This window comes from Cokeromyces recurvatus (assembly GCF_025118155.1).
Source record: "Cokeromyces recurvatus strain NRRL 2243 chromosome Unknown BX663scaffold_2, whole genome shotgun sequence".
Taxonomy (NCBI): Eukaryota; Fungi; Mucoromycota; class Mucoromycetes; order Mucorales; family Mucoraceae; genus Cokeromyces; species Cokeromyces recurvatus.
In genome coordinates this window covers 1275086-1300140 of record NW_026251388.1, presented here as the reverse complement: position 1 = coordinate 1300140, position 25055 = coordinate 1275086, and the positions used below count along the sequence as shown (strand labels likewise).

The 25055-nt window shown below is 32.2% G+C and overlaps 8 protein-coding genes across 8 annotated transcripts; 4 read left to right on the top strand and 4 right to left on the bottom strand.

The window, feature by feature from the left end:
- Positions 1-2389: 2389 nt before the first annotated feature.
- Positions 2390-3725, top strand: BX663DRAFT_548393 (uncharacterized protein; the record flags this gene model as incomplete). The annotated part of the gene is made up of 3 exons (XM_051531076.1): positions 2390-2700; positions 2809-3004; positions 3075-3725. The coding sequence occupies 3 exons, from the start codon at positions 2390-2392 to the stop codon at positions 3723-3725; spliced, it is 1158 nt and encodes a 385-aa protein (XP_051387323.1).
- BX663DRAFT_495568 (acyl transferase/acyl hydrolase/lysophospholipase) lies at positions 3719-6725 on the bottom strand. Its single transcript, XM_051525659.1, has 13 exons — positions 6613-6725; positions 6402-6519; positions 6138-6310; positions 5861-6059; positions 5601-5758; positions 5391-5525; positions 5214-5315; positions 5120-5136; positions 4952-5043; positions 4870-4900; positions 4635-4812; positions 4390-4576; positions 3719-4317 (listed from the first exon to the last, which is right to left on the bottom strand). The coding sequence occupies exons 1-13, from the start codon at positions 6676-6678 to the stop codon at positions 3854-3856; spliced, it is 1920 nt and encodes a 639-aa protein (XP_051387322.1). The 5' UTR covers positions 6679-6725; the 3' UTR covers positions 3719-3853.
- Positions 6726-7056: 331 nt separating this feature from the next.
- On the bottom strand, positions 7057-8492 carry BX663DRAFT_426208 (glycosyl-transferase for dystroglycan-domain-containing protein; the record flags this gene model as incomplete). Its single annotated transcript, XM_051522527.1, has 3 exons — positions 7057-7332; positions 7398-8089; positions 8360-8492. The coding sequence occupies 3 exons, from the start codon at positions 8490-8492 to the stop codon at positions 7057-7059; spliced, it is 1101 nt and encodes a 366-aa protein (XP_051387321.1).
- Positions 8493-9131: 639 nt separating this feature from the next.
- Positions 9132-11094, bottom strand: BX663DRAFT_495563 (adenosylmethionine decarboxylase). Its single transcript, XM_051525658.1, has 3 exons — positions 10485-11094; positions 10139-10365; positions 9132-10029 (listed from the first exon to the last, which is right to left on the bottom strand). Exons 1-3 carry the CDS (start codon positions 10802-10804, stop codon positions 9290-9292), a joined length of 1287 nt encoding a protein of 428 aa, XP_051387320.1. The 5' UTR covers positions 10805-11094; the 3' UTR covers positions 9132-9289.
- A 1024-nt stretch (positions 11095-12118) lies between these two features.
- On the top strand, positions 12119-14410 carry BX663DRAFT_495559 (uncharacterized protein). Its single transcript, XM_051525657.1, has 3 exons — positions 12119-12899; positions 12985-13625; positions 13695-14410. Exons 1-3 carry the CDS (start codon positions 12178-12180, stop codon positions 14345-14347), a joined length of 2016 nt encoding a protein of 671 aa, XP_051387319.1. The 5' UTR covers positions 12119-12177; the 3' UTR covers positions 14348-14410.
- On the top strand, positions 14373-16142 carry BX663DRAFT_495558 (transcription initiation factor IID, 18kD subunit-domain-containing protein). The gene is made up of 5 exons (XM_051525656.1): positions 14373-14445; positions 14542-14585; positions 14645-14767; positions 14852-15047; positions 15107-16142. The coding sequence occupies exons 2-5, from the start codon at positions 14565-14567 to the stop codon at positions 15892-15894; spliced, it is 1128 nt and encodes a 375-aa protein (XP_051387318.1). The 5' UTR covers positions 14373-14445; positions 14542-14564; the 3' UTR covers positions 15895-16142.
- On the bottom strand, positions 16058-17549 carry BX663DRAFT_548389 (hemolysin-III related-domain-containing protein; the record flags this gene model as incomplete). Its single annotated transcript, XM_051531075.1, has 2 exons — positions 16058-16849; positions 16917-17549. 2 exons carry the CDS (start codon positions 17547-17549, stop codon positions 16058-16060), a joined length of 1425 nt encoding a protein of 474 aa, XP_051387317.1.
- A 5531-nt stretch (positions 17550-23080) lies between these two features.
- On the top strand, positions 23081-23965 carry BX663DRAFT_548387 (uncharacterized protein; the record flags this gene model as incomplete). Its single annotated transcript, XM_051531074.1, has 3 exons — positions 23081-23119; positions 23399-23682; positions 23821-23965. The coding sequence occupies 3 exons, from the start codon at positions 23081-23083 to the stop codon at positions 23963-23965; spliced, it is 468 nt and encodes a 155-aa protein (XP_051387316.1).
- Positions 23966-25055: the final 1090 nt, after the last annotated feature.

Sequence of the window (25055 nt, the reverse complement as noted above, 5' to 3'; positions counted from 1 at the left end):
ATCGGTAGTAAATTTAATAAAAACGAAATAGGATTTGACATAGTAGGTAGTGATTGAAGGCGGGCAGAGCATATCAAGAGACATTCAATGATATAAGTTTTGGTGAGGAACTGGGGTGAGATGTTGGATACAAAAAGTGGAATCATTGTTAGGATACCACCGAATACGACAATCACATTCAACAAAAGACACAAGTAATCATTAGATGGGATTATTAAAATAAGAAGGACGGCGCTGTGAAATCAGGTTAGAATTTCGAGGGAAAGTCCGCAAATTATTCAGGTTCTCTTGAATAATTGTGCCCAGAACTTTTTTTTTTCTTTTTTGGACAAAGTGGGCTGGTGACTATTAAGACTATTTTCTGCATAGTTATCTATGCTAATCAATTTCAGCTTTCCGAATCTATCTAAATGGCATGTTTTCCTTATAACTTTGTTTATTAATTTAGCACTAAATAAACTTTATGAATAATACTCATGCATGCTTTTCAATGCGGGGCGTACTTTCATTGTTATTATTACTTCTTTAATGAATGCAGAAATATAGCCAACTTTTGAGTGTGTAGTATGTAAAGCTTATCCTTAAAAAGAAAAAAAGGAAATGATTGATTTATATACTATGTATAGACTCTCCATTTTATTTCATTATATGATTGAATTCACCTAGTCATCATAAATAATTATGTGAAAAATAAAAGGAAAGAGAAAGAGAGAGTGAGCGAGCGAATGAGTGAGTACGCTAGAGATTTATTATAAAGGAGTGATAGGTTAAGGTATGAAGAGTAAATGGGCAGACTGTTTTTTGTTAACTTCTTTTTTAAAAGAACGAAATAATCCAAGGTGTATTTATATCATTTCTAAGGTGAAGGAATTAGCTTCTACATTTGTAAAATATGTACTACGTACATGTAATTGTATTTGAATGCTTGTGTAATTTACATAATTTGCAATTTAATGTTATTATGTAATATATTATTATTCGTATTTAATTATCAAGTAGCCATTCTACCACACAAACAAGAGTGAAAACTCTTTGTTCTCTAATTCAGATATGATGCATTTGAAGGAGCAAATACAAATATAAACAAGTCATTATATACAATTACTATGAAGAATGTATATTTCTGTATTTTTTTTCTTTCTAAATTCAATCTTTACTTTTTCCCAAAATGAATCCTTATTTTGCTGTATCGTATGGTATAACTTTAAATATTTGGTTGGTCTCAAAATTATTTTTGAATCGTTTCATTATTTTTTTTTTAAAAAAAAAAAACTGAAGTAACAATAATGCGTAGCAATTATTAAAATGATGAAGACATTCACCTTCTATTCACTCTACAACAACAAGGATAAAATAGTTCTAATATTGAATGGTAACATATCTCTTTCTTGATTCAATTGATAAATAATGTTTTAGAAAGTATATTTAATTTGGTATGTTTGTAGCTGTGGTAGTTTATTAAAAAAAAGGGTCCAAAAAAAAAAAAAAAAAAAAGTCAAAAATAAATAAATAAATAAAAAATAAAGACAGATCCGAGATATTATTTAAATTTAGACAAAATTGGTACAAATGATCTTCCTTCCTTCATTAAAATAATAATATTTAGCCGTAAATAATATATAAAAAAAAAGGAGTTTTACTTTATTTTAATCAACAATATAATATTATCTTGATTAAACATTTTCCTTTATTATTTAAAATATGTTTATTATTAGAGACGCAAGATCTTTGCATACTTTTTTTTTTTTTGTGTAAAATAATACAAACTGCGTGTTTATTGTAACAAGTTTGTATCAATAAATATTTTTTTTTTTTGTATTTTAAAATAACGATTCTTCTTTTTCTTTTTTTTTTTTTTCTTCAAAAAGAGAAGTACGAATAAACGATAAACACATAACAAATTGGTTGTTTCTTTAGATTAATTTTTAAAAAGTAAATAAAAAAAAAATAGATGTAAAACTACCGAGTATAATATTCTCCTTCTCCCTCTCTCTCTCTCTCTTTTTTTTTTTTTCCGAGGTGTAAAACCAAAAATCGGCTGTCTTTTATATAAAAATGTTTATTATCATTGTGATTGGTTGGAAACGTGAGAAAATTATTTTAACGCGGGATTTTAAAACATCAAAAAGCAGCTATTATTGCCTTTTTTTATCTTTCAACGTTGGGTTCCAAGTGCACATGTTCAATTTCAGTGTAGTCTGTTTAAAACAAAAACAAAAAAATTAATCATGTGAAGAAGTACAGTCTTCCATTTTCTTTCCTTTATTTATTTTTTATTTTTATTTTTATTTTTTTTAATTTTATTTTATTTTCCTATTTCTATTCCTTCTTCTTTTCGATTATACAACTTATGGTGTGTGCCACAAGTAATAGTAATAGTAATAATAGGATGGCACCTCAACAACAAGTAAATAGCAATCATACTGATTTTGATATGAATATGGAAGAAGATGAAGAATCAGAAAGTGATTCTTTTTTGGATGAAATAATAACTTCTTCGACTCAATCTTCCACTTCAATTATACCTATTTCTTCTTCTTCTTCTTCAACTACTACTACTACCACTAAAAAGCGACCTGTCACTCAAGCTCTTTTCCTTAATTTTACATCTGACCTTTCACCTCAAAAGTTGAATAAAAAGAAAAATAAACCAAAAAAACAAACAGCATATAGAGTAAATGGTGTCAATATTTTAAATAGGTACTTTATTACTTGAAAAAAAAAAGAAAAAAGAAAAAAAAATTTTTTTATTATTATTATTCATTCATTCATCAAAATCCCGGTATATTTAATTATTTAATTATTTAGAAATAATCTTGATAGTAAGACTGCTATTGAAAGAATTCAACGTAGACGAGAAAATCATAATCATGTTGAACGTAGACGTCGAGATAATATAAATAACATCATTTTTGAATTATCAAGTGTAGTTCCTAATGCAGTTCAACAAGGACAAAAGCCTAATAAGGGTAATATTTTAAAACTCTCATTAGATTACATTAAGGTAAATAGAATAATAAAATGTGAAAAAGGAGAAGTCTGTCTGTCTAATAATAGAGTGTGAATGATGATAGGAATTACAAGCTGAAAATAATAGATTAAAAGAACAGTTAAATCAATTTACTTGTTCTTCTTCTCCACATTTAGATAGCAGTCATCCTATTAGTTTTTCTTTTCAACACCAATCTCCGTCTGCACCTAATTCACCTCATTATGTGTGTAATACGAATACCATAAAACAACAAAGTGCATCTGTTCCTACTTCACCGCTTTATAATAATACCACTCAATTATCTATGAATCAAACTACATTTAACAAAATACCTGCCACCACTTTTAATAATTTACCTCCCCTCTCTTTACCCCCTCCTTTACAGCAGCAGCAGCAGCAGCAGCAGCAGCAACAACAACAACTTCAAAATGTCTTTTCTTCAATGACTGTTTCATCTTCTACTACGTCTTCTAATTCGTCAGGCACTTCAACACCTACAACATCATCTACAACTACTACAAATACTACTCATCCTTTTTATCCTTATCCTCCTCCTCCCCCTCCTTCTTCTTTCTATATTCCTCAACCTTCACAACAACACAATTTTAGACCTCTATTACAAGATACAAAGTCACATCAACCACCTATCATTCAAACACATCAAATCTCTTTATTACCTTCTCTCCGTATGAGTGGATATGAAAAGATATATGGAAGTGTATGTCGATATTAATGATAATAATATATAAATATGTATATTGTTTGTAAATAATATAAAGTCCTTTTTTTTTTTCTTTTTTTCTTTTCTTTTCTTTTCTTTTCTTTTTTATATATGATAATAAATCCTTGTATCCCTCTTCTTCATTCAGGTTTTGTCATTAAAAGACCTCTTTTTGTTGAATTTCTTTTTCTTCTATTTGTTTCATGGTGTTTTTGACTTTCTTTATGATCAGAAGAAATGAGTTGATCTGTTGTAGTAGCAAAAAACATGGGAGTACTTTGTGAAGTTTGAACCATGACATCTAGTGTTGTTGTAGTAGCATCTAATCTTTTAGGTGGACATAAAGGACTGAATTCATCATATCCTTGTTCATCAATAGGAGACATGAGTGTCATATGGTGTCGTACATTAAGTTGTGAAGTAGATCTTGTTTCTAACATGGGTCGACCACTTGAATAATGTTTCTTTATAGTTGTAGTAGTTGTAGGTGTTAAAAATAAGCTTTGTTGTCTTTGTATTTCACTTAATCGACGTAATCGAAGACGATATAATATTTTATCAATTGTCAATTCAATTTGCAAATGATTTTTTATAATGGGCATTTCTGTGCAGTAAATAAATAAATAAATAAATGTTAACTTCAATATATGGGCATTGGGTGGGATAGTATATTTACTTGGCCATGTCGCTCTTTCACCACGTTGTACACAATCCATAACATAGTCAGGTGTAGGATTTGAAAGAACTTTAAGGAAATCTGCATAACCAATCTCTGGTATAATCGTAATATCTCCAGAGTATTTTTGTGACATGATAGATTGTATTTTATAAAAGAAGGAGGGCATAATACCAAGTTCTGTCAACTGAAATTTAAAATCATATGAGTTAAAGACTAGGCTAAATTGGTGAATCAAGTCTTACCTGTGTGCAACGATGTTGTGCTTCCGTTTTAGCCATGTGCATACAAAAATTAGCGACTCGTCTAAATCTGGATGGTGTAATCGTCTTTTGTAGAAATGGTATCACGTGTGGATTGACTTGACAAACAATAAAATGATTTACATTAAATAATTCAGATAATTTATTCATTGGTAAATCACTAAAGTATCACGTTATTTATTATGTTTACATCTATACACACATCACTCATACTTACTTTTCAACTGATCCATCAATATATAATTGATCTTTATTATAAATCATTAGTAATAATATAAACATCTATCTATCTATTTTACCACTTGGATTCCATGTTGATATTTTTCCATTTTTATCTTTAGAATAAAGAGGTGTAGATCCATAAAATACTGGTACTGCACAAGATGCCGCGCTATCATTATTTTAAATGCATATATATATCTATGTTAATTACTTTTTAATGTACAAAAATAAACTAAAAGACTTACACAGCAGACCAAATTAACTATAATAAATTAAAATTAATATAACAAGTGGATATCTTTTTTTTTTCTTTTAAAAAAAAAATGCATGTTACTTTACCACATCAGGAGCTGTTAAATAATTTAATAATCGAGGCATATCATATAATGTAGATGAACTAACGGTAATATTTAAAATAAATCGAGTCCTATTAAATGCTTCCTGTATTTCTATTAGACAAAAAAAAAAAAAAAAAAAAAAAAAAGAGGAGAGTATTGTTTTATCTTTATTTTGTACCTGAAATGTGATATCACCTAAATTTGCTCTCATAGCCTCTTTTAATATTTCAACATCAAATAATTGACCTTGTTTCATAAGACGAAGTAATCGAATATAAGGTAAATCAGGTTTACCTTCTCTTTCAAAAACATCCTATTTTAAAATTTATTCCAGTCAATAATAATAAAAATAAAAGAAATCAAAAATATGTATATAAATGTTATTTACTAAGCGAACTACAGATGCATCAAACATATAAGGTATTTCATCATTTGTTTTTGTACAAACAAGTGCAGCCATAATACTTCCACTAGAAGCACCTGAAATAATTCTCGGTAATAATTGTGCTTCATGTAAACATTTAATGACGCCCATATGATTTAAACCTAAAAAAAAGGAAAAAAAAAAGACATCTTAATATTCCTGACATTACTTTACATGTATTTATTCATTTTCTTTCTTTCTTTCTTTCTTTCTTATTTGTTTACCTAATGTACCTCCACCACTTAGTAATAAAGCAGTTCTACCAAAACTTTGTCTAATATTCATAAAGAAATCATGTCTTGCTTTTAAATCTAAAGTAGAATCTTCTTCTTCTTCATCACATATCCAGTTTAATTGTTGAACTACTTCTTCAATATAATCTGAAGTTAAATCTTTTGTACCTACTCTTGAATAAGCATAAAGCTATTATTCTTAACATATAAATACAAGCGCTCATTTATATATATATAATCAATTTATTCTTATCCTACACTGAAATACCTTTGGATTACCCATATCACCTAAATTTCTAGCTAAACTTGTTCTTAATGCAAATATCATAGCTAATTGTCCTTTATTAGAAAATCGAATCTCTCTTAACTGGTCTAGTCTTGTCTTGATTAATTCCCAATCATAGTCAGGCGATTCCATGATCGTTCTCCATTTATCAAGACCTTTTAATCGTGATAAAATGTGAATATGTATTTTACTCTTCTTCCCTTTTTATGATGATAATGATGATGCTTATATATTTATATGATTTACCTTCTATTTTATCCAACATGGATGCTGCTTCACACCATTCTTCATAATTCGTTGCCAGTTTAAGTAAGTTTTCGTAATAGGCCTTAGACTGGTTTAGTTTAATTCGATTACATATTCCCTAACACAAATGTTTTATAAACTATACATTTCTTTATTTTTTATTTTTTTATTTTATTTTTTTTTTTTTAAAAAAAATCTACTTTTATTTTACTGTAGGTAAAAGTGAAGTCCAAACGAGTGATTCTGGTAATATAACTTTTTGTTCTTCTGTATTCATTCAGTTTGTACAAAAAAGAAAGTAAAAAAAAAAAAAAAAAAAAAAAAGGGAAAGAAAGAAAAAAAAAATATCATGAGAAAAAATAAGCCCCTTTTCTCTCTCTATCCCAAATAATAAAACTGTATAATTATTGGTTTAAAAGAGCCACATCATATGAATGATCTTTTTTTTTTTTTTTTTTTTTTTTTCACATGTCAAATGAGGTAGTAGTTAGTTGTAGTAGTACACACATACCACATACAAAATAAAATAAAATAAAATAAAATAAAATAAAATAAAATAAAATAAAATAAAATAAAATAAAATAAAATAAAATAAAATAAAATAAAATAAAATAAATAAATAAATAAATAAATAAATAAATAAATAATATTTATTTTATATACTGGCAATAATTTCTTGTTCGACATTATCTTCTTCTTCTTGCTGTTGTGGCTGGAACGTTTTTAATACAGCTTTCTCCTCTTCTAAATCTTTTAATCGTTGCTCCTTTGAAATACCAGACAGATATTTCCATTTAGGAATATGTGTACACACTTTCTTCATATTGTTTGCAGTTGATGTATACCAACTCTCTTCTATCACATATTTTCTAGAGTAACGAAGACAGATTTCATTTCTAAAGTTTTCATATAAAGATTTATTATGCACACGCTTATTTTTTTTTTGTTAGATATATTTTTAGTATCCTGTGTATGTGTATGTATGTATGTATTTACCTCTCTAATTCTATCATGATTTGCATATTTATGAGATTGATGAATCAAGAAATCATTAGGTAAAACCCAATAATCAATACCGGAAATAAAGAGTTCAAATAGACAAGCCGCTTTATTAGCACCATAACCAATAAATCGTTCATCACACCAGGGGGTGCCTTCCTTTTTATACACGATATAAGGTTCATAGGAGAACTCGTATTCAGTAACAGGATATATGTCAGTCGCTTTATACCAATGACTGTAATTGGTCGCCCCATGTCCAGTCGCCCAAGAACTGTGAAAGCGATCGAGTTTAAGTTCATTCACCTGTCGTATCACATCTGATTTCTTTGTTGGAAACGTACGCCAATCAAGGCCATCCCTTTGGTTTACATATTCAAAGGCGGGTACGACGATCGCCGTCTTGCCTGAGTCTAGCATCAGATGCAATCTTGGATCTCCTAAAATCGTCTTTCGAATATCCGTACAGAGATGGAAATCAACATCGAGCATCATGAGATAATCAGTACGTGTAAACAGTTTCGCTATGTTTCGCCACATATTAAATTGTCGATCGTATCTATCAATGATTAAATGAATATCAACATATCCTTTCATGTCCTCGTTCGAACTATACATCTTTGTAAGTTCCTTGATCGTCGCTATTTTTTCTTCATCATCTAATACATGAACTGCTGCTGAAATTGGACCTAAAGAAAAAAAAAGGAAAAGAAAAAAGACTCTTTATATTAATTATAATAATGATAATAATAAAAGACAAAAAAAAAGGGAGAGAGAGGGAGTGAGAGAGGGAGAAAGAGAGAGTGAGAGTGAGTGAGTGAAAGAGAGAGAGAGAGAGAGAGAGATTGAAAGAAGGGGGTTAGGGTGGGGTGGTGAGAGAGAGAAATCGAGAAGAAGGGGAAGGAGGAGGAGGAGGATGAGGAGAGAGAGGATAGAAATAAATAGAAGGGGTTCCATACCTTTATAATTTGTTGCAAGTCGACTTAATACATGAAAGCGATTACGAGTCACTAAAGTTGCTAAAGTGATATCTTTTGCTTTCTTTATTTTAGATGCTTTAAAATAATAAGGTGTAACGTTATCTAAACCCATACTACTAGAAAATAATTTAGATTTTAAAAATCCTTCAGAAATCTTATGGGTAATAATATCATTGCCTACAATATATACATATATAAATACATATTTGCCAAATAAATATAAATATAAATGTATATATATGTGTGTATGTATGTTTATATCTATCTATCTATATCTATATACCATTTGAACCTGGCCAAATAATTTGATGAGCTGTTGTTTCTTCTTCTATCTGATTTCGTTCAGTTGCTGTTGTTGTGACTTCTTGTTGAACTTGTTTATCCACTATAATGATGGGCGGTTCTTGTCTTCTATTTGCAATAGTATGATGTACATGATGGTCTGAAAAGTAATGACTTGTGGTATAAAACAATGAAAGTAAAACATAGATAAAAAGAACATGTTTCGCTAGTCTTGATATCTTAACTTTTGATTCTAAACGCATGGATATATATTTATCTATATGTATATGTGTATATTATTATTATTTTATTTTATTTTTAAACAAAAAAAGGAATGGAGTAATAAAGAAAAGAACCAATATTTATTATTATTTTTTTTTCCTCTTTTTCTTTCTACCCTCTTTTATAGAATGAAAGGAGAAATTAAAAATAAGGGGAGAAGAAAAAAAGAAAAAAAAAAAAAAAGCTTATAAGGGGGAAGAAAAAGGGAACAAAAGTGACGAAATAATGCTTGTTATATTTAAAGGAGAAGGAGGAGTTTTCTTTTTTACAACTATAACTAATTTAATATATTTATTGTTGCACAATGAATAATAATAATAATAATGTAGCTTGTACACAATTTATTTATTTGGCATAATGCCCATAAACTAAATCATAACCATCAAATTCATAAAGAATACGATTAGTGCGCTTATAACCATTCAATGAACTCATAGAACGCACCATATGAGCTTGACTATGATGTTCCTTGTGATGGGAAGTAAAGTAAGTTACAGTGAAAGAAGAAGGATCGAAAATATTCAAGACTCTTGTAATTAAAATTTCAACTGGACTTTGTTCGCCTTGACTAGCATGCGACTTCTCAACGGGTATATTGCACTCAAAGGAAGCATAAGAACATTCAGGTTCAGGCGTAACATGGAATGTAAAATAACGATCCTCCCAAAGACCATTACTAGAATAACCACAAGGTTCAAACAAGTAAGAGTCAAGCTTGGCTTCTGGATAAAGTTGATCGATCCCTGCCTGCTTGTCTACCCATTGACCGCCGGGGATACCACTCTTTGTCTGTTTGGGATCATGATAGAAATATTTCATCTTTTCAGGGTTCAATCCTGTCATATGAATCTCTATCGTTTGATCAGGATGAGAGTATCCTGCATTACCAAACGGTGAAGGATCTTCAGAATCAGAAGTGACAGGTGTCGAAGCGCCGCTCTGAATTTCATGTTCCTGCATTACACCACGTAAATGAGGTAAATAAGGTTGTGTGATATTATGTAAGACATCATCAGATGGTTTTGTCAAGTAAAGATGCCATTGATCTTGACGTTCTTTGCCCACAATATATGCAGATCCAGCATCTATAAAAAAATAAATAAATAAAAGAAAAAATGACGTCAATATTATACTCTCAAAAAAAAAAAATTAAAAAAAAATTAATTCAAAAAGTTCGTGTTTTGTTTTCATTACCAAAATATTTATCTAAAAATTGAACCTCTTCTTCCCATGAACGATGAGGGCCCACCTGACGTTCAGGGAACATAAATGCCTTTCTAGAATAAAATACTCTCCAAACCTTTTCGAACCCACAATAATGTTTAGCAATCTCTAAAAGTCGAGGAATTGCAAATAAAAGAGTGGTTGTGCCACATGTTTTAATAATAATTTTGTGAGGATACACAAACATAGATGACTCGCTTTTAAAAAAAAAAAATTAAAATAATGTCAATTTTTTTTTTTGTTCGAACTGGAGTAAAAAGAAAAATTTTTTTTTTTTATTTTTACTTGATCTTGATAGACCAAAATTAATGCTTACCTTAATAAATAAGCATCCACATCCGGGTTACTAATAACATTTAATACGGTGCATTTAACTAAAGCCAACATTTTGTCCAAAACAGGTCGAGGGATAACGCGAAGTCCTCTCTTTTCTTCACGGTTTTTTCTTTGAGGATGATTAGAGAAATCATCCTCTGATTCGTCTGAAGAAAGATTTTGGTGTTCTTTTAAAAGCTCGGGTGATTGGGAGAACCAAATCTCCAAAAGCTTTTCGGGGCCCTCAAAGGCACCTTCTTGTGCAGAATAGTTTTCACCGGGAGCACTAGGTTCAATGTTGGGATAAATTAAACTAACCATTAAAAAAGGAAAAAGGAACCTCTTTTTTTTTGTGTGTGTATGTGTTCTTGATTAAAAAGAGAAAAAAATAAAATAAAAACGATGTGTTACGGAGGTCGAAAGGATAACTGTACTGCTTTGAGTACAACTAGTGTGAAAAGGTGGCTGTTTGGGACGGCTTCTAAAGAGATGTTGGGCTATTCACTGTGACGTTCAATAACGACCAGTTGCTATTTAACTTTTTTTTTTTTTTTCTTTTAAGAAAAGTTTTATTTTTACAAACAAAAAGAAAAAAGTTTGTAAAAAAAAAAAAAAAAAAAGAAGTTAAAAAAAAAAGTTATATTGAAAAAAAAAAAAGAAAAAGAAAAAAAAACTTTTGATGGCTTTTGTTTTTGAAAAGGGAACATTTCTTTATACAAGATCCGAATTGAACGTTGTTATTGGTTGTTTTATTGCTATGTGACTATTAAACAAAATATTTTTGAAGTCAGCTAAAGTTACTCAAAACCATGAACAATAGTAATAAATCAAACAAACGTCTGTGGTGAAGATACTTATTTTTAATATCAATGCAAAAGCTAAAAAATAAATCAATAATGAAGCTTTATTTTTATTCTATTTTTCTAGTGAAAGAGAAATATGTACAAAAATATATACAAAGCAAACAACTTGATTTTATGCCTTGAGAAAATAAAAAAAGGAATATAGTTGGAAGAAAAAAAAAAAACAAATTTCTCTCAGTTAAAGTGCACATCCTTATTATAGTTTCTTTTTCAATAAAAAAAAAGGTTGGCTAGTTGCTTTTAGCTCTCCCGTACCTTTTCGTTTATAATATCTAACCTCGCAAGATGGTGTGTCCTCTTTTAGGGCTGACGCCTTTTTTTTTATCAGTAAAAACTTTATATCATTTATAATTAACAACTGTTCTGTTCCTAATATGGCCTTCTTCATTATAAAGAGTATTATAAAAAAAAAGCCTTTATGATATCTATATATGATTCAGAAAAAATATTCTATACTTGAAGAAATTATTATAATTTATGAGGAGACTAGTTTTGCAAAGAATGGATTAGATCACGTTAGAAATACATTTTTCTCAAAGAATGAATGATGATACTATTTAAGGACTACTACTTTATTTGATGGCTTATGATTTTGGCACTGTAAACAAATTGAATTTGAATAGATATTTAAAACATACGTCATCATTTTTCTTATCCAATAAAATGATTGTAAATTGAAATATGGCGGTGATTTAATTGAAACATGTTGAAAAAAAAAAAATTGATGAAGAGATTGAGCTTTTTTTTATACACGATAAAGTGAGGGAGAAGGAAAAAAAAAAAAAATAAAAAAAAGTGACAACTAAAATAAAATAAAATAAAAATAAAAATATGTCATATTCACCTGAACTTTCTCCTAATAATTATTCTGATGAAGAAAAGACAAGTCATACAAACACTCAACCTACCATCAAGTTGAAATTGAAACTTAATCCTTTCCCTTCCGCAACCACAGTAGATGATAAAAAGAAAAGGAAGCACAAGAAGAAACATAAAAAGAAGCATAAAAAAGCAAAATATACTGAAGAGGAGACTTATTATGATGAAGATCATGAAGACAATCATTCAATTGAATCAACACCCCATGTTTTTGTAGGTGGTAAAAGGCCATTTGCTTTATTACAACAACAACAACAACAACATTATCCACAATCAGACGATGAAAACAACGATGACGAGAGTGATCACTATGAACCAAACGAATCGGATGCAGAAACTTATCATTCAACAGATACAACACGTTCAAAGACTAGTAAAACCTATCGGTATGAATCAACGAGTCCAACTTATCCATCAAAGCTTGCAACACCAGAGCCTATGATACCTGAAAAATTAACATCGAATGAACCACAGCAAGCTAAAAAGCCATCAAAGCTGGGTAGACGACCATCTTCAGTAAAACCTAATAATGGTGAAAAACCTAAAAAACGAGGCCGACCCACGAATAAAGCAAGGGCTGCTGCCTTATTAGCTTCACTTCCACCTAAAGTGCCTGAATCTCAGAAAAAGGATCTAAAAACAGTCCTTTTGAAATTATTGGACAATATTGAAAAGTTAGTTAATTAGATGAATACAAAAAAAAAATTATTTATAGATTTATAACATTGTATCCTTTTTTTTTGTTTTCATTACATTTAGGAGAGATGCTTATGGATTTTTCTTAGAACCTGTTGATCCTAAATTAGTCCCAGATTATTTGAAAATTATTAAATCACCAATGGACTTTTCTACGATGCGCAAAAAGATCATGGCAGGCGAATATACAAAAGCAGATGATTTTAGACATGATTTCAATTTGATTGTAAATAATGCTAAATTATATAATGCGGTAGACACTATTTATTGGAAAAGTGCAGATAAAGTGTATGAAATTGGTTCAAAATTAATAGATCGAGCAGAAAAACAGATTGAAGAGGAAAAACTGAACGAAGCATCTCAAGAGGCAACCAATAATACAGATGGTTATTATCAACACAAAATACAGGATAGCCTTTCTTCAAGAAAGGTATCCATCTCATTTTCTAGTCGCAAAGATTCATTTACTATTAAAGAAGAAGATGTAGATATTATGGGCATTGATACAAGTATACCTACCTTACGTAAACAGAGTAGACAAGGCTCAGAGATGAATACAAGAGAAACAAGTGTAGACGTGGCCAGTTCACGTGGAATAACTCCTATTCGTTCTGTCAGTGCACCTTACAAAAAGAAAAAGAAGAAGGTTGCTGACACAGGCGTTATTTATGGTCCAGATGGGTCACTTCATACAGTAGGAGGAGGTAACATAGGATGACTTGAATCCAATCTCTATTCTATTTTATTAACTGATTATTTACAAAAAAAAATAGTGTCTGAATTAGATACTTTATTACCAAAGGATCCTCCTTTTGCAGATCCTCCTCAACTTATCACAGCCAATCCTGCTGCCCTTCCTTCCGCTTTCTTTTTAAATCGACATTCAGCAGATGAGTTTTATAATAACAAGCATTTAATTCATTCTGCTCGTTTTTGCGACTTTGGGCCTTTTACAACATTAGGTGGACAACCACCTGGGGCATTTTATACGGCTTTAGATGCCTCTTATATCTATCCATTATATGGTGATGATCGAGGAGAAGCCTATATGAAGAGTTTATGGGATTTTGTAGACGAAGATGATGAACCCATGTTCAAAGAGAAAATCGAAGCGACTGCCACTCAATTAACGCGTGGTGCATGGAAAGTATTACAACAGGCATTAGAAAGAAAGAATGAGAACTTTGAAAAGAAAGGAATAGATGAGACAACATTAAATAGATATGAGACTATTGAAACAGAATTTGGGCCTGTAGATGCAGCTACTATAGTGGATAAAATAGAAACAAAAATGAATACATGGACAGCCGTAAACCAAAATCAACAACTTGAGCAACAGCAAGACAATGTTAAAATCGAAACTCGACCTTTATCAGAATCTCCTGCTATCACAACTTTAACCCCTTCAGAACCTATGCCTATGTAAATTGATTCTTTTTTTTAACATATAATAAATAAATAAATCATTGTGTGTGTGTGTGTGTGTTTTCCATTACTGCATATTTCTATTATAGAGAATAATTTCTGGGTGGCAATTTTTTTATTATTATTATTATTATTATTATTTTTATTTTTATTTTATTTTTATTTTTATTTTTCCTCTTTTTTTTTTTTCTTTACCTTGTAATTCTTTAATACTAAGAATGGCGACAGAAATAAAAAAGGTAAGGATGGGTAACATGGATTCGAAGCCTTCGTTCTAACTCTAATTAAAATGAAAAAGTCCAAATATCGATTTCAAAGTGAGATTCAACAAATGATGTTTGTATTTGGTGAAGTCTCAGATCCATTACAGGAAGTAACGCTATTAGTAGAAGATATTGTTCGTTCACAAGTGATGGAAATAGTACGTACTATATATCTATCTATCTATATATATATATATATTCTACTTAGAATAAAGAATGTTAATTTTCTTGATTATGACTAGATCATTCAAGCAGCAGCACAAGCAAGTCGTCGTAATTCACGTTATTTGAGTGCAGAAGATTTAATATTCTTAATAAGACATGATCGTGCAAAGGTCAATCGTTTACGATCTTTTTTAAGTTGGAAGGATGTTCGAAAAAATGCTAAAGACGCTTCAGGAGATCAAGTAGAAGACGTTGTGGAAGAAACGAATACAGGTAAAAAAAAAAAAAAAAGGAGGAGGAGAAAGGAATTTTTATTCTTATTATATAAATAGGCAAAATACATAGGAGCATCATCAAGTTGCCATGGGAACTTGTGAATCAATTTACCGATGTCATCACTAAATCATTAAATGGAGAAGATGATTCAGAAGACGAGGATGAGATAGAAGCCTATAATGATTCTATCCAACGATTAAAAGAAGCTGATGATGTTACACGAGCCATGACAAGAGAAGAATATGTTCATTATTCTGAATGTCGCCAAGCCTCATTTACATATCGCAAAGGAAGACGATTTAGAGAATGGGCCAATATGAGTTCATTTGTGGAAGTGAAACCAAATGACGATATTGTTGAAAGTTTAGGGTTTTTAACGTATGAAATGGTATCCAAGCTAACAACGACTGCCATTAAGATTAAACGTGATTGGATGGAAGCTGAAGGTAAAAAAGAAGAAGAACATATAGGTTTAGGAGTTTGTGGTTTGAAGCGGAAGAGAGAAGAAAATGAGAATGAGACAGTATTTAACCATCCTACGCTTGTTGTAACAACGGACGGTATAGAGTCTACATCCATGCAATTAGATGATAGTCATGAACTTTACGATGAAAAAAAAAATAACAATAATAATAATAATACATCATCATCATCGTCGTCGTCGTCATCATTATCCGATCCACCTGATACTGATAGTCGAGGTTTATTTTCATTGCCAAGCTCAGAACAAACACCTTTATCAGCAGAACATATCCATGAAGCATTTAGAAGATTACAACAAATACCACAGCCTGTAAAAAATTTTCGAGGAGGTTTAGTACGTACTCGAATCTCACTTATTTAAAAGTTAATAAATGTACATAATTGATCATCAGTCTATATATCTTGCTATCAAATAGAGGCTTATTTATAAGATATACATAGAGTAGAGAGTAAAAAGGAGGGGAATAACTTGAAATAAATAATAATTTTAGCAATAAATAAATAAATAAATAAATAAAGAGAACCTAAGGATTAATTAAAGGGCATTGACTAAATAATTCACGTTTAGCAGCAAATTGAAGAGCAGCTTGGTAATGAAACCAAATACCACCACAGACAAAGATATGCCAGAATTGATGTGAATGACCAAGGTGATCAAATTTACCCGGCCAGAATCTTTCAGGAAATTGATTACCGTAGATAATGACGCCTACAAGATAACAAGCAATCGATTTAAAGACGGGAGTTAACCAATTAAACGTCTCATATACACCACGAACAATACTAAGATGAGCAATGATAAAAGCACTAGAGGAAGCCAAGGCAACAAAGAAAGCAATACGAAGCCAACGACAATCCTGTCTATCAAACCACGCTTGAAATGGCATACTGACACCAATCACAGCCAATGTCGATGTAGCAGTAATATAGGTGTTACGAATTACATCTTGACAATAAAAGCCATAATATTCACAAAGTATAATACTAGCACAAATCAAGACAGAGATACCGACATAATCTAAACAAGCGACTTGATGGTATACTTTCAAGTTATTAATACCAGACAAAGTATGCCAGACGGTAGAACACATTAAACATTTACAAGCAGCTAAAAAGAAGATTAAAAAGACGATTCGATCTTTAATAGGAATACTTGTCATTAATTCTGAAAAGAAGAGTTCATAAACGCCAATACTAAATAATGTAATAAAACCTAATAAATGTGTCCAAATGTTTCCACTTTCATTATGAATATAAAAGAGTGAATACCAGCAATCAGCTGCTGATTCTAAAAAACGATAGCCTGTTCGGATATACTATAATTGAATAAAATTTTTTTTTTTTTTTTTAGTATTACAAAACAAATAGAATACATGTATTTACCTGATTACTTTGCCAGGGAGTAGGAAGTTCATCATAAGTCAATAAGCGAGTTGTACCATAAGAGACGGCATTTTTCAATTTATCAATATGTTCGTTAGCAACACCTGCGACTTCCATTAACTTTGACTCTAAACGTTCACGCATCTTATCCGCACAACCTAAGGCGTCTGAAATTTTTCCGTCTAATTCTTCCATTTTAACCATGAATGCATCAATAGTTTTGTCCATCATTTCACCACTACTATCCATTTCAAGCTCATGATATTTCTTTGATAATTCCAACATGGCTCGTATAAGATCAGGAGGTGTTATCATATGATAATAGTCATCTGACGTCTTGACGTTATCATCAAGTTGTTGAAGGACTTTATGTCTTACTTCAATGGCATTCTTATAATGTTCCTCCCATTTTGAGACAAAGTTATCAAGTAGTAGATAAGCTGTTTTAATTTTTGTTGCAGTATACGTTTGAAAACGCTCACTCTTGACGACTCGATGAGATTCGAATTGTGATAAACGATATTTAAATTTTTTCATCAAGGGTTCAAGATTATTCTTGAAGAAGTCATCAAGATCTAAATTATCATCATGATGAAGTACAGACTGCGGCCGAATTGTTAATAAGTTCTCCATTGTAATAGAAAGGAAAGAGGAAATAATATGGAGATGTTTACTATTGTTTCAAGTTATAAATGATGTGTATTGATGTGTATGTGTGTTTTTTATATAATCTATAAAGGTTATTATTAAATGTCTATTTTAAATATTCCTCTACTTTAGAAAATGAGTAATGTTATTAATAAGATGATGATAATATTTGAAGAAGTAAGTGTGAAAGAGAGAAAAAAAAAAACAAAAAAAAAAAAAAAAACTACTGGATACTTATTTATTCGGACGACAACAAATGACTGTTTTTAGTTTAAAATAAACCATCTTTTTATGGAATATTGCTACTTTAAAGAAGAATAAGATTACCAGAGTCGTTTATCATGAAATAAAAGTAATTCTTAATTGTTCACATATTTCGATATGCATTCTTTGATTTGATCTGAAAGCTATAAAAGGATGTATAGTGGTATTTTCTTATAGAAAAAAAGAGATGTATAGTAATACTTTCTTATAGAAGCTTTAACAATTGCCCTGTCATTTTTAGTATATATGTTTAACAATAGGGAAAAAAAAAGAAGAAGTTATAAAATGAGTGAAAATAGTAAAGAGTAAATAAAACCATACAAAGTGAAGTCATTACACTCATCATCTTCTCATTTTTATTATCTTTTTTAACGAATCTTCTTCTTCTTTTCAACCAAAAGCATGATTATTTTGAATTACAAATTTAAATCCAAACATTGGGGGGGGGGAGAAGAATGAAAAATTAGCCAATAATAAATTGTTGGTCGTTCCTTCAACAATCCTTGTTGACTGCGACTCGGACTCCAATGTGGTAACAAGCTCCAAGAGCCGCGCTTTATTTTCCTTTTATAGATAAAAAAATAATAATAAAAATAAAAAATATACTAGAATCCCCTTTTTCCCTTTATACCTTCAAAAGCCGCGCATTCGTGGAAAAATTATGAGTGATATCAATTCAACTATTAGCAATGAACGAACATACACCCAAAGCGAAATGGAAGCAATTGTCCGAGATGTCGTCAAAAAAATGGACATTGAGAAAGAAGAAAGAATCAATGGAGTCGAAATCCCAAGACAGGTCTCCGAGGAATTGGAAAACACTCCCACGCATCAACTTACTGAAAATTTCAAAAAGTTTAGAAGAGAAACCCAACGATACGCTTTGGGAGAATGGACAACACCCGAGAAGATCAACAAATCAATTGCCCCTTATCTCAAAAAACACTCAACAGAAACAGCTTTGGTTGTCAACTCCATTTATAAAATCACAGAAAACACCAGATTCCAAGCAAAGGTTGCTATGGAAATCTTTGAACAACTTCAATACGTCTTGGAAGAAGCAGACCATGACGAAGCAAAAGACATCATCAGCAGATGCAGGGAGCAAAGTCGACGACTGGCAGTCTTTGGGTTGGCCACAGCAAAAGCTCAAGAAAGAGAAGCAAAAGAATATTCAGACAAAGCACTTAACATCCCATTTAGTATCCGCCACCTGGAAACAACAGAAGAGGATAGTAAATCTAAGAACGCCTACAGTGACGAATTTCTTAACAAATACCACCAAGCCAACTTTAAACGAAAACTCGTTCAACAAGCCAGTAGTAATCGTGGAGGAGGACGAGGAAATGGATTCTCAAGTAGAGGATATCAACGAGGAAATAGAAGCTTCGGATATGGAAGAGGTAGTAACAGAGCACGAGGTGCTTTTTTTGGACAGGGTACCTCACAACGGTGGGGAACCCCGCACAACAACAACTCAGCCCAACAACAATCACCCCACCAATCCAATCACACATCCAACCCCCAATAAAATCAATGACGAATTACAGCATCCCAGCAGACGGCATAGGGCCAGGGGGTCGACTACAACATTTTCTCAAGAATTGGCAGTCGATTACAAAACACCCATGGCCATTGTCAGTGATACGAGAGGGTTATCAGATACCTTTGCTAAAAAAACCAACACCTTGGAGATTACGTCGTATAAAGCTAGACCAGATAGAACAATTGGCAGTGGACGAGGCAGTCAACAAATTTATCAAAGCGGGGATAATAGAGGTATCACCAACGCAGAACACAGATTATTTATCCAATTTCTTCACAATACAGGAAGCGACAAAACGTCGACCGATTTTGGATTGCCAAATGATCAACAACTATATCCAGTGTCATCACTTCAAGATGGAAGGGGTACCTGCATTGAGGGAAATCATCGAGAAAAACGATTTTATTTGCAAATTGGACCTAAAGGATGCTTATGTGGTCACCCCAATTCACCCAAACTCAAAGAAATACTTGACTTTCCAGAACAAAGGAGTTGTTTATCAGTACAAAACTCTAGCATTTGGGATGAGTGTCAGTCCCAGAGTATTCAGCAAAATGATGCGATTTGCAATAGAACCATTACGAATACAGGGAATACGCCTAGTATATTATTTAGACGACATATGTATTCTGGGTGCGACGAAGGAAGAGGCAACGAACCACACACAAATAGTACTGTCACATATGGAATCATTGGGTTTCCTAATAAATTTCCAGAAGAGTGTCCTAATCCCCTTTCAACAACAGGAATTCCTAGGCTTCAAATTCAATACGAAGACCATGCAGATAGCAGTCCCAGGGAAGAAGATCTCAAAACTCATGGTTCGAACCAAACAAGCTATAAAAGCCACACCTCACCAATACAATTGTCGATGGTATGCCAGTATGATGGGGAAGATGACTTCCATGATTCCAGCCATCGGAGAAGCCCTGTTACACATCAGATACATGCAGAGGGATCTCTCCCTAACACTCAACAGACATCTACAGAATTGGAATGCACCAATGACACTATCGGAGGACAGCAAGAAAGAACTGCAATGGTGGACAAGTTGGATGGTGAAGAAGAACGGCCTGCCAATAAAGAAATTAGCACCCAATCAACCGAAGGCGGCAACAATATATGTAGATGCGTCAGACCTAGGATGGGGTGTGAGCTCTGGCACGATGCAAACCACTGGAGCATGGACGAACGAAGAGAACACCATGTCAATCAATGCAAGGGAGCTGACAGCGATATATTTTGCTCTAAAACTACATGCCAAAGACTTCAAGAATCAACACATCAAAATATTTACAGACAACATGACTGCTTTGAAATACAGCAGCAAGTCGGGAGGCACAGCATCTCGAACACTACAGGACCTAGCAGTGAAGATACAAAATCTATGCAACCACTACAATCTCAAAGTCGAATACGAACACATACCAGGACTGGAGAATATTCGAGCAGATTGGCTGAGCAGACAGCATCACACCGCAACAAAAAACTTACTCTACGAGGCCCTATTACCGAAACGGCTATTTCGAATGATCAACCAGAGATGGGGTCCTTTAACAGTAGATGCATTTGCAGACAGGATGAACACCAAACTACCAATATTTTGGAGCATGCGACCAGATCCGGAGGCAGCAGCAACAGATGCTTTTCAACAAACGTGGAAAAAACAGGGAATGTACCTATTTCCTCCATGGAAGTTCATACCGCAAGTGATGCAGATAATAAAACAGCAACGAATCCAGAAGGCAGTATTAATCACACCGTATTGGCCAACCCAGTTCTGGTTCCCGTCCTTATTGCAAATGAAACACATCAACAAACCTCTGATGTTCAAGATAAGAAGATGGAAGATGACCGCATGGCACTTATCTGCAACAAGAGGAAAACCGCTGGTCACTTGGAAGAGGACACAGTGGAATTTTTGACACATGCCCAGAGACGTAAAACACAAAAGAACTATAATACTGGGTGGAAAAAATGGTCACAATGGTGCGCAGCACAACCAGTACCAATACAGCCTACCACATACGACGAAGCCAATGTATTACGTTTTTTGTTAGAAAATCGACACTTTTCATACCAATACCTAAATAGTTTGAGATCAGCTTTAGCATCTGTCTTTAAAGTGTTGCATCCAGAAAAGGGTCCGTTAGCTGCAAAAGAACCCATAGTTGAATTCTTTAAAGCAAAACGAAGATCAGAAGTCAACATTCCTACCAAGCAAAATCTCCAAATATGGGACACAAATATACTGGTGGACTATATCGCAAAAGAATGGCCAAAAAATCAATCTATCAACTTATATGAATTACAACAAAAAACAATTTTATTGTTATGCTTGACGACTATGGCAAGACCAAGATCAGATGTTGGCAGAGTGCAGTTTAGAGATGTACAAATGGAGCTTAGAAACGAAGAACCAGTGTCAGTTCTTATACATTTCAGAGAAGCGAAAGAGACTCAAGTGAAATCTGTTATACTAGGATTGGCAGATGACAATGACATGTGCCTTGTTTCCACACTTTTTGACTTTTTACAAAGGTCGAGCCATCTTCGCAATAACCTTCCTATAGACCATAGTTTGTTTTTGGCATTCATTCTCGAACCAGACAAGGTGAAATCCGCTAGTCCTTCTACTGTAGCTACATGGGTTTCAAAAGCAATGGAAAAAGCGGGTATTGACATTAGTTCTTACAAACCACACTCTATCAGGTCAGCTTCAAGCACCAAAGCAGTTGAAAATGGAATAACGATTTCGGAGGTCAAACAACATGCTAATTGGAGTCATAATTCCAATACATTTGAACGATATTACCTCAAGCCAAGCACGCAACTTAACGACAGCACCAGAATAGCAAACTCAATTGTTTCTATCAAAGGAAAAAATACCACATTGGAGTCCGAGTCGCAGTCAACAAGGATTGTTGAAGGAACGACCAACAATACGTCCGTTGACGAAGACGAGGATGAAAATGTGGTAACAACCCGACCCACATGGCTTTCTTGGCTACAAGAAACTTGGAAAAATTGATTCCAACTATCTTTTTATGTTTTACTTTTAATTCTATATTTATTTCATTCATGTTCCCCTCCCTTATATCAAAACCAATTGAGTTTTCTTCCGACTTTTGAAGGTATAAAGGGAAAAAGGGGATTCTAGTATATTTTTTATTTTTATTATTATTTTTTTATCTATAAAAGGAAAATAAAGCGCGGCTCTTGGAGCTTGTTACCACATTTTCATCCTCGTCTTCGTCAACGGACGTATATTTAAACCTTGTTTTTCCTATTGGTTTAATCAATAATTTCATTCCCTCCAATGATTTAAACAAATGGGTGGTTATAAATACATGAAAACTGTCGTCATTTAATTTTCTAAAATGATTCTAGTTATCATAGACAAGACAAGTTTGAATCTGTTTGTTTCAGGAAGTTACCATTACTGTGCACTGTCTTTTTTTGTCACACTTTGAATATGTATACAATAATTGAATGTAGCCCGAAATGAGAAGAAAGTTTAATAATACAGTTGACAAAAATAGCTTGGTCCAAAAATAAAAAAAAAAAATATTGAAGAAAGTGGGACAGTCAATGAAAATGGGACACTAATATACCTATCATTTGCTTTAACCAATTTTTATTTTATTCAAAGCTTTTTTTTTTCTCTCTCTTGCATTTATTTCCTTGAACTTTCTTATTTTGCAATATGAACGAAGAATTTACTTTTGATGGTGAGACAGTACCTGTAATGATTCAATCATACATGGATTGAGAAGAGTCTGCAGCAATAAATGCAGAAAAAAAAAAAGTAAAATAGCTAAGAAGCAGACTAGCTCTAATCCTAAAGGGCCCTCCCTTGACAGCAAGAATAAAAAGAGATCGTACATCACAAAAAAAAAAAAAAAAAAAAAAAAAAAAAAAAAAAAAAAAACGAGCCAAAAGTAGTAAACTTGATCAACTTGATACAAGAGTTTGAGAATATGTCCATCCGTGAAGCGAGTATTATGGGTGGGGACTACCTAAGTCAACAGCTGCACGTAAGCTCAAAGAATGGAACGAAAGGACAAGTAACATAGATAAGAATGGCTTTCCTGATACTATTACGATTGGAGAGCATAAAGGTCGGACAACGATACTTCTTAAAAACATGCACACTGTCTTTATTTTCGAAATGTTACTTAATAAGCTAACAATGACCGCTGAAGCTGTTATAGATCAACTTTGCGAGGAGTTTAAGGATATAAAAAATTTACTCCCAGAATCAGTAGCACACCACATGAAAAAGAAATGCCGCCCTCACTTACAAGCGTATCGTGCCTAGTTACTTTGCTAGAAATGCAGATGTAACATTTTGCCAAAAGACGAAATGCTGTCACTTATTGGATTTCACCAGACTATCGATTTTATAAATGAATGCATATTCCTGGATGAAGCTGGTTTCAATAGGAGCATGCATCGCTATTATGGCTGGTCTGAAGCTGGAAAACCTTGCAAGATCAATGTTGAGACAAAGGGACCCAATGTCAGCATTTTAGGTACTATTGACAAGAGTGACCTGATTACACACTCTCCAGAAAAGAAGTTATTATGAATACAGAAAGCGGAAAACAATCACGAACTGAGGAAACAGCTACTGCTACCAAAAAGAAGGGTACAACTAGCAACGACTTTCTCGAATTTGTAGAACAAGTTCTTACTACACTGGATGTGGCCAACATGAACTACAAGTATTTACTCCTTGACAATGCGTCCATTCACAAGGCCGTGTTTATTCAGGGATGGGTGGAACAAGAAGGATATTGGCTTCTGTCTTTGCCACCCTATTCTCCTTTTTTTAAATCCTAATTGAAGAGTTCAGGTCCAAGCTATAAACTGTTGTAAATAATGGCCCCTCTTCAGTCAGACAGAAAAAAGAGAAAATTAGTGAACGTATTCGCAGGGCGTTAGTGCATATCAGTAGGGAAGATTGCAAGAGTTGGATACAACATTCCTTGTCATTCTGGGCAAAGATGTTTAAACTATGAAAAAGAGTTGTAAAGAACAAAAATAAAGATCATATAACTATCTCATTTTCATATTGGTGTCCCATTTTTAAAAAAGGTGTCCCACTTTCTTCTCAAAATGACCAATGATTTTTTTTTTATTGGACCAAGTTATTTTCGTCAACTGTACTTGTATGTTAGGAATTAATCAAAAAAAAAAAAATCCATGTTATACACATATCAGATGATGATAAAATACTTGATTAAAAGAACTTTTCACTTTTATTGGAAATTTTTATTTTATTTTATTTTATTTATTTATTTATTTATTTTTTTTATTTTATTTTTTTTTTTTTTTTTTTTTTGGTAAATGACTTTATTTCTGTTAGTTGTTTAAAATAAAACAGTGTAAATGGAAGAAAAAGAAAGAAGGAAAGAAGGAAAGATATACTCAATAGAATAGTTTATTGTGGTGACATTCTGTGTAATAATACGTGTATTTATACATAATGGATTCCTCCCTTATTATTAAATAAAATGTTTATTTATATTCTATTACCAAGATAAATAAATGCTTGAAAATGATAGTTAATTAAACATAATGGTTCTATTTTTTTTTGGTGACACTTTAATCTGACAGATGATAATAGCAATACTACTGCTATTTTTTTTTTTTTTCATCTTCTGCTGCTGTTGCTG

What these genes read in the sequence shown, in the direction of transcription:
- BX663DRAFT_495563 (XM_051525658.1), bottom strand. Translation starts at nt 10,804, where the DNA reads ATGGTTAGTTTAATTTATCCCAACATTGAACCTAGTGCTCCCGGTGAA. An exon ending in GTGGATGCTTATTTATTAAG is followed by an intron (nt 10,366 to 10,484) that starts GTAAGCATTAAT and finishes TTTTTTTAAAAG; the next exon opens with CGAGTCATCTATGTTTGTGT. An exon ending in ATTTTTAGATAAATATTTTG is followed by an intron (nt 10,030 to 10,138) that starts GTAATGAAAACA and finishes ATTTTTTTATAG; the next exon opens with ATGCTGGATCTGCATATATT.
- BX663DRAFT_495568 (XM_051525659.1), bottom strand. Translation starts at nt 6,678, where the DNA reads ATGAATACAGAAGAACAAAAAGTTATATTACCAGAATCACTCGTTTGG. An exon ending in ATGCATCTGTAGTTCGCTTA is followed by an intron (nt 5,526 to 5,600) that starts GTAAATAACATT and finishes ATTTTAAAATAG; the next exon opens with GATGTTTTTGAAAGAGAAGG. An exon ending in TAGGTGATATCACATTTCAG is followed by an intron (nt 5,316 to 5,390) that starts GTACAAAATAAA and finishes ATAGAAATACAG; the next exon opens with GAAGCATTTAATAGGACTCG.
- BX663DRAFT_495559 (XM_051525657.1), top strand. Translation starts at nt 12,178, where the DNA reads ATGTCATATTCACCTGAACTTTCTCCTAATAATTATTCTGATGAAGAA. An exon ending in TTATTGGACAATATTGAAAA is followed by an intron (nt 12,900 to 12,984) that starts GTTAGTTAATTA and finishes CATTACATTTAG; the next exon opens with GAGAGATGCTTATGGATTTT. An exon ending in ACTTCATACAGTAGGAGGAG is followed by an intron (nt 13,626 to 13,694) that starts GTAACATAGGAT and finishes AAAAAAAAATAG; the next exon opens with TGTCTGAATTAGATACTTTA.
- BX663DRAFT_495558 (XM_051525656.1), top strand. Translation starts at nt 14,565, where the DNA reads ATGGCGACAGAAATAAAAAAG. An exon ending in GTTCACAAGTGATGGAAATA is followed by an intron (nt 14,768 to 14,851) that starts GTACGTACTATA and finishes GATTATGACTAG; the next exon opens with ATCATTCAAGCAGCAGCACA. An exon ending in TGTGGAAGAAACGAATACAG is followed by an intron (nt 15,048 to 15,106) that starts GTAAAAAAAAAA and finishes TTATATAAATAG; the next exon opens with GCAAAATACATAGGAGCATC.